The following is a 6,697-nucleotide window of genomic DNA, read 5'->3' as shown; positions in this document are numbered from 1 at the left end:
CATCGTATTCTGTTTAAACGAATAAACAACTTTATCGGCAGACGGATTACCGACAGGTAGTAGGATGAAGTTCTTACTAGGACCAGTCTCTCACCGACTTTTTATTTGAAGAAGTAAAAAAAATCGTATTTGCCTTTTTTTTCTCAGCTGCATCCATACTAAAAAAAGTGGATATTTTGTGTAAGCTAGGAGCAGGTAATTTCAAACTTTGCTCTTTAAAAACGGCCATAAGCTTTGTGAAAAGGACGCGAGAAGAAAACTGCAAAGATGTTATAATGCTTGTACAAGTACTTTTCGTAGTACATGTATGCAGGATCTGGAAACACTGATGGTCAGCAATAATGAAGCCTTTCTTTCAATATATGATATATTTTTAACAAAATAAGGTATCACGATGGACTCCACCACTTACTTGGAGCTCAGTTTTGATAATGGCAGATAATGTTTAAGTACCGAAAAATCATTTGTGATCAGATTGAAGATTATGAAAAGCCATGTTATTACAATTGGTAACAATAAACTTTTTGTCTGTTTCTAACAATCAGTGTATCCGTAAATATTGGGATTGATTTGTGAAAGCTGACAATAACACGAAGTTCAACGCGGGAATTTGTCAGACTACTATCAATTTCACTTCTGATTGGCCATTGTCTTTAAATGACCAAGATGAAGATGCCAATGCTGCCCACGTGGCTGCTACTAGCGCTGCCCGGGATTTTGGCGCAAGGCGACTTCGCGGCTCTGGATCCAGAGGCCGCCGCAGTTGCGGAAGACCCACACTTTGATCCGTATGACGACAAGCCGCGTGGAGTTGGAGCAGACGCGGAGTACGCTCCAAAAGCTCGCGCCGTGGAAAGCTTCGACTTCGATCCGTCCGAGGGCTTGACGTTCTACGTAGCTGGAGAGAGCAGCGATTGCTTCTACCAGGACGCCAAATTCGACGGAGATGAATTGGGCGGCGCCTATGTCGTGAGCTCTGCAGATTCGCACATTGATTTGGAGGTGAAGAACCCTGAGGGCGTCACTATCTACCGACGACTAGGAGACGCAGAGGGACAGTATCTCGTCATACCCAAGTGAGTTCTGGCTGCTAAATGGGCGGGAGAGAGTAGCTGACAGCTTGGCGATGGGGTTGTGTGCAGGCAATCGGGTGTACATGAGTTCTGCTTCATCAATCCGGACTCGGACGGGAAGCTAGTGACGCACGTGACTAACACGTTGCAGTCGCAGCATCCGGTTGAGAAAGGTTGGTCCACTTGTGTGCTATAAGTCTTCTAGACTCCGGTTAACTATTATGACTGATGTTCAGAGCACGTGAGTGTGTTGGCGAAGTACGCGTCGCACTTGGATGTGCGTCTCGGCGAGCTCGAATCAGAGCAGAGATTGCAACTCATTCGGACGGACAGGCATATCAAGGGTGAGCTTCGACGTTTAGAGCTGTTGTATGATACGAAGTGCTGACATCTAGTTTACTTGCAGTGGAGGAAGAGATGAACAAGCACGTCATGTTCTACGGTGCATTGGAGTGCGCAGTCTACCTCGTAGTGTGCTTCTTCCAAGTGTACTACATTAAGGGATTGCTCGACAGCCCACGCAAGGCTCGGTCCTGGGTTTGAGAGTAAGTTCATAATAAATGCCACTTGGCAATATCCGGAAAGTTCATTGCAAAGGTAAGGTCAAATTTAATAGATCATGTCAAGCTATGGCGTCTGTAGAGAGGCATCCAGTGCCTTGATATACTCCAGGTCGGGTCGGTTGTCGTTTGGTCGGTATTGTGTCCACAGGTCGAGGAAATCAGGTCCAAGTCCTTTGATCTTGTCTCCACTCTCATCTTCATACATCCACAAGTAGCATCTCGCTACCTCTTCCAGCTCCCTCTCCGGCAGCTGCAGCACCGTCCACCACGGCTCGTTCTTCTCTGTTGCTACATTCGGACTCACTTGATGATGATACAAACACGCCAGGTACACTGCACCAGCAGCAAGCGCAATGCAGTCAAACGCCAGTATCAAGCCACTTTTCACAGCATCGGCGACCAGCATGAATGTGACTTGACGAATATTCTCGTACGAAATATCCGGATGCATCGCCTCCAAGTCGAAAATCTTCTCCATGTGCGGAGCCACATAGGCAAATGGCTGCGGCGCTCCGATCTCGAAAGACAGGGTGAGTAGCAAGATCCTTTCGAGGAGCAAGACCTTACTGGAGTTGGCTTCGACCTCTCCGACCTCCACGACCTCTAATAACGCATTCAGCCACTCGATGTGCTTGGTATTTGCTGCTTCCTTGTCATTTCCGAGCGTGGAGCTCATCTCCACAAGTTTTCCTTTGGCATCGAGCTTCTGATTCTTTTTGGCCGCAGCAGGAGACGGCGAGTGACGCTGTGCAACAGCTGCATTGGCTTTCGGCGTATGAGACTTATGTTTCGTCGTTAATTTCTCTTGAGCTTGTTCTCGACATAGCAGTAGGTACATGGAGCACTCGGTGACGTAGCGGACCTTGACTGGGAATTCCTCCGTCTTGCCAGCTAAAAACAGCGCAGCTGTAGCTACCAAGAAGCGGTCGTGGGTCGCAAACGAATGCATCATGTAGAATCTTTGGACAAACAATTGAGCGGCTATGCTGGGAGCTTCAGGCATCTCCAGGAGCTGCGCTAGGTGCTCGATGAAGGTACAGGTGGTACGTCGCAGCTGTTGTTCCACTCGCCACGGCACCTTGGACTCGGTGAAGCTCGGCGTGTGGAACACCGAAGGGCTCTCTGTATCCGTGTTCTCCTTCTCTGCATCATCAGACGTCGCGCTTGGTGTCCGTGAAGACCGCAGGATCACGGCACGAAGCTGCGAGAAAACCCACTTATCTACAGGTTCAGGTGCCATCGATAGAGTAATGAGCTCTTGTAAAGATGGCACAAATAGCCCACGGTACCAGTATTGAGGCACACTGTACCACTCTTCTTGTGACTGGCGACGCCGTACAGACCGCATATCTAAGAGTATGATGCTGAAGCTAGTGTTGCGCGCACAGCGCGGCATGCGCGCATTCGCAGGGATCGGCGCCACCCGCAAGCTCATGCTTGCAGCTGAAGCAAGTGCACCCTCTTCTGTCGCTGAAGCGTCGTCTATCTTTGCTAAAGTGGGTCGTGACATTCCTCTCAAAGTTGTGCCCCGAGCGGAGCGACGAGCGGCTCGCAAGGCCGCCAAGCACTCCGCCGACGCTGCCACCGGCCACAAGGTCGTGCGTACGTCGTCGCTTCCTGCCCGTATCTCATTTGCGCTTCTCGCTGGCAGTATCTCGGGCTCCATCGTATGGAACTTCGTGCTGGACGACGGCATCAAGAGCCGCGTCAAGGAGACGCTCGGCGCGACATTCCTGGGCGATATCTACGCGATCATTGCTAAAAAGGTGGAAGAGACCGTCAAGCCATTCACAGATCCGTCCAGACAGAAGCTGCTGCCCGATTGGCCCATCCCACAAGTGCCTGCGGACACGCCGCCCGTCCCCGTGTTGGTGCTCGACCTCGAAGATACACTCGTGCACTCCGAGTGGAGCGTACGTTGCTGCAATTGCCGCAATTGTTATACATTACGCTGATATATTACATATTTGCGGTTTTTCGTGCTGCAGAGGAAGCACGGCTGGCGTCACGCCAAGCGTCCCGGCGTGGACGAGTTCCTGGAGACCCTGTGCCAATACTACGAGATAGTGATCTTCTCGCAGAACTACGGCGCCGAGGAGATCGTGCAGAAACTGGATCCGAAGCAGTGCGCGCTGCACATTCTGTCCCGTGATGCCACGCGGTACCTGAACGGCGCCCACGTCAAGGACCTGTCGAACCTGAACCGCGACTTGAGACAGGTGGTGATTCTGGACGACGACCCGGCCGCGTACCAGCTTCAGCCCGAAAATGCCATTCCAGTTACGCCCTTTACGAATGGACGGGATCGCGACGACCACGAGCTTAAGGATCTGATTCCGTTCCTAAAGGCGTTGGCTTCGGAACGGGTTCCGGACTTCCGTCAGGTGATTGGTGAATTCCGTGACGAGGACGGAGTCGTCCGTGACCTCGCCACCAAATACGGCGCCCGTGTGCACCAGCTTGAGATGCAGAAGGAGCAGAAGAAGAAAAAGGGCTTCGGTGGCTTCGTTCGAGGTCGGCTGTCACACCACCCTGCCTCACCGACTGGAGGTGTAGCTGCTAGCGGCTTCTCTAGTGGGCCGCACGTTTAAAGCGATGGACGTTGTTAGATTCATCAGCGTACGTGTAGCTCCCGATGCATAAAGGAGAAATGCATGTAGTTTGATGGGATTTGTGCTTTTTGGTCTTGAGCTTAGCTGTATAACAAGTGTGGCCTGCAGCAGTTAGTAGTAAATGCTCCACGTGCGATGGTGTGGCAACAGATCTTCTTTGTTGTCTTCTCCAATTTGCCAGAGCAGCCAATCGAGCTCAATCACCTTGAGACGATGCCCTTTGGTGACCATTTGCTTGTGGATCAACTCGACCGCTTGGATAGTTGCTGCTCGGATTTCCAACTCCATCTGAAGAAATAAATTATTTTCGGGATGTTACGAAGAGGTTAGAGCGTTGTTAAGATAGTGCAAATGCTGGGAGCTTACCTCGCTTCCAGCCGGGATCTCCGCTTTACTGTCGACGAGCTTCGCTAGCTCCGCAGAATAAACAAGCACGCCCTCGGGACGCAGAACTTGCGGTACTCGGTAGTCAGCTAGTAGATGAAGTTCACGTGGACAGGTAGACATAAGTATAAAGTGACCATAGTATAGCTAGAATTTTCTTACCAAACATCGTCAATTTCCCGATATCGTGGAAAGAAGCAGCTCCGGACGTTTGACGTCCGTAAGCTGCCCAAACGTCCCCAACCAAAATCTGGGCACGCTTGTAGAAATGCACCTGCTCGCCCTTATACACTGCGTGGTCTCGGAAGCCTTACAGCAGTAAATTGTGTTAGTGATGCTAGCTAAAATACAGAAAAAAATAAGAAACGGCGTTACGTGCCTGGGAAATACGCCAGCACAAGACGAATAGCTTCAACGGCCGAGCAATTGGCTTTCTTGATCAAGTTCAAAGCCTGTCCGTCGAAAAATTGCAGCAACACTTCGCCCACTTCTCGGACCTTACGTCGACGTTCATCCAGTTGTGGTGGCGTGAACGGATGGAACCAAGACGCCACCATGTCATTGGTCACCTTCGCCAAGTTCTCAGCATCCAGCGCATGAGGATCATGTAGCAACGTCGTTTTCAGGCCCCTCGCCAAATGCTCGTACTCCATACTGTTGTCACGAACGAAAGTTGATAAAAAAACTCGAGTTTGAAATGGTGCATTTACCTACTTTTCCGTGGGCCAGAAGCAAAAATTGAGGGCGTCCAGCACAAATACATATTGACACGTCACAGGGCCGTCCTGCTTCACGTCCTCGAAGTAGTGAAAGTCGCCGCTGTCCCACGTCACAACGCCCTGATCGCCTTCACTTAACCTGGCACTCTATACTCAACAGCTTATTACGAATTGTATCTACATAAAATGAAAAAGTGAATAAAAGACGAAGCGTAGCTCGAGTACCAGCTTGGCTGCGAGGCACTCCACCGCTGCAGACCCAATGTTCACGTGGTTGGCGCGCTGCACTACACGCGCAATAGACTCTCTGACCAAGGCGGTAGGGTCCATACCGTAAAAATTCCAACTGTCCGACGTACGTTAAAAATCGGACTTTGCGCGGTACATGTGTTACACATAATAAAAACAAAATTAAAAAATCCCTTCTCTCTGAGGGCCCACAGCCATTCTACAAACCACGGCCACGAGCGCGCAGCGGTGAGGGCGGAGCGCAATTCTACGGCCCTCCTGCGACCTCAAGGCCTCGGTCGCACCTCTACGCGCGCGGCATCACTACCAGGGTGTGACGGGGTCACACAGCACCTTGCGCTAGAGGAAGTTATCTTCCGAGAGTATACAAACTCTCAGTGAACGGCAGTTCACAGGTCCCCTCTTTAATTAAAGAGAGCGAAGTGACCTAAATAAGGTAGATTGTAAACTGAGTATATTTATAGGTAGGTTAAGTTTGAGGTTAATACAAACTATCAGTTACCTATAGAAATGCAATGTCATTTAACCAATGGTTGGTTTTGAATGACCTTGGTACCTTGTACCAAATATCCCGGAGTATGACATGTCATACTCCTGAAGTGTGAAGTGTCACACTTCATGTAACCAGGGTACACTTAGTGCTACGTACCCCGTTACATCCTCCCCCACTTAGGTTCGGTTTACCGACCAATCAGAATGAAGAGATGTTCGTCACAAACTCTCATTCTCAAAGTCGAAAACCATCGACTCGGCCGCGCGAGCGCGGCGGAGGCTCACTTTACAGTTAGAGCCTCGAGCAGCAACCTGTGCGCTCTTCGTCAAGGTCTCCACTTCGACCGTTAACATGCCTCGTGGCACTGCTAAGAGCGGTGCTAAGACACGCTCCAAGGCTGCAGCCGGTAAGGCGCAGGCCAAGAGCACTAAGCCTCACGGCAAAGGCTCTGCACTTAAGGAGGCTACTCAAGTGGCCTCCGAGGCGATCGGATCCTCGGGTGACGCGGCTGCGGACAAGCGCGCAGCAGGCGCCGCAGTCCGTCGCCCTTCGTCTTCAGACATCGTCCGAATCCTCGGTTCGTAAAACGTGAGTTCAACTCGGG

General features: G+C 50.8%; 4 protein-coding genes across 4 annotated transcripts; 2 read left to right on the top strand and 2 right to left on the bottom strand.

Moving 5' to 3' along the window:
• Positions 1-657: 657 nt before the first annotated feature.
• On the top strand, positions 658-1,421 carry PITG_05929 (uncharacterized protein; the record flags this gene model as incomplete). The annotated part of the gene is made up of 4 exons (XM_002998119.1): positions 658-1,076; positions 1,143-1,246; positions 1,310-1,350; positions 1,407-1,421. The coding sequence occupies 4 exons, from the start codon at positions 658-660 to the stop codon at positions 1,419-1,421; spliced, it is 579 nt and encodes a 192-aa protein (XP_002998165.1).
• Positions 1,422-1,700: 279 nt separating this feature from the next.
• On the bottom strand, positions 1,701-2,876 carry PITG_05928 (uncharacterized protein; the record flags this gene model as incomplete). The annotated part of the gene is made up of 1 exon (XM_002998118.1): positions 1,701-2,876. The coding sequence occupies one exon, from the start codon at positions 2,874-2,876 to the stop codon at positions 1,701-1,703; it is 1,176 nt and encodes a 391-aa protein (XP_002998164.1).
• Positions 2,877-2,962: 86 nt separating this feature from the next.
• PITG_05927 (mitochondrial import inner membrane translocase subunit, putative) lies at positions 2,963-4,227 on the top strand (the record flags this gene model as incomplete). The annotated part of the gene is made up of 2 exons (XM_002998117.1): positions 2,963-3,549; positions 3,625-4,227. 2 exons carry the CDS (start codon positions 2,995-2,997, stop codon positions 4,225-4,227), a joined length of 1,158 nt encoding a protein of 385 aa, XP_002998163.1.
• PITG_05926 (uncharacterized protein) lies at positions 4,191-5,686 on the bottom strand (the record flags this gene model as incomplete). Its single annotated transcript, XM_002998116.1, has 6 exons — positions 4,191-4,536; positions 4,615-4,721; positions 4,795-4,941; positions 5,012-5,286; positions 5,347-5,498; positions 5,577-5,686. The coding sequence occupies 6 exons, from the start codon at positions 5,679-5,681 to the stop codon at positions 4,360-4,362; spliced, it is 963 nt and encodes a 320-aa protein (XP_002998162.1).
• Between the last annotated feature and the right edge of the window lie 1,011 nt (positions 5,687-6,697).

This window comes from Phytophthora infestans, genomic scaffold (assembly GCF_000142945.1).
Source record: "Phytophthora infestans T30-4 supercont1.9 genomic scaffold, whole genome shotgun sequence".
Classification (NCBI taxonomy): domain Eukaryota; phylum Oomycota; class Peronosporomycetes; order Peronosporales; family Peronosporaceae; genus Phytophthora; species Phytophthora infestans.
The sequence above is the reverse complement of the archived record's forward strand: the minus strand, read 5'-3'. Positions and strand labels throughout refer to the sequence as shown.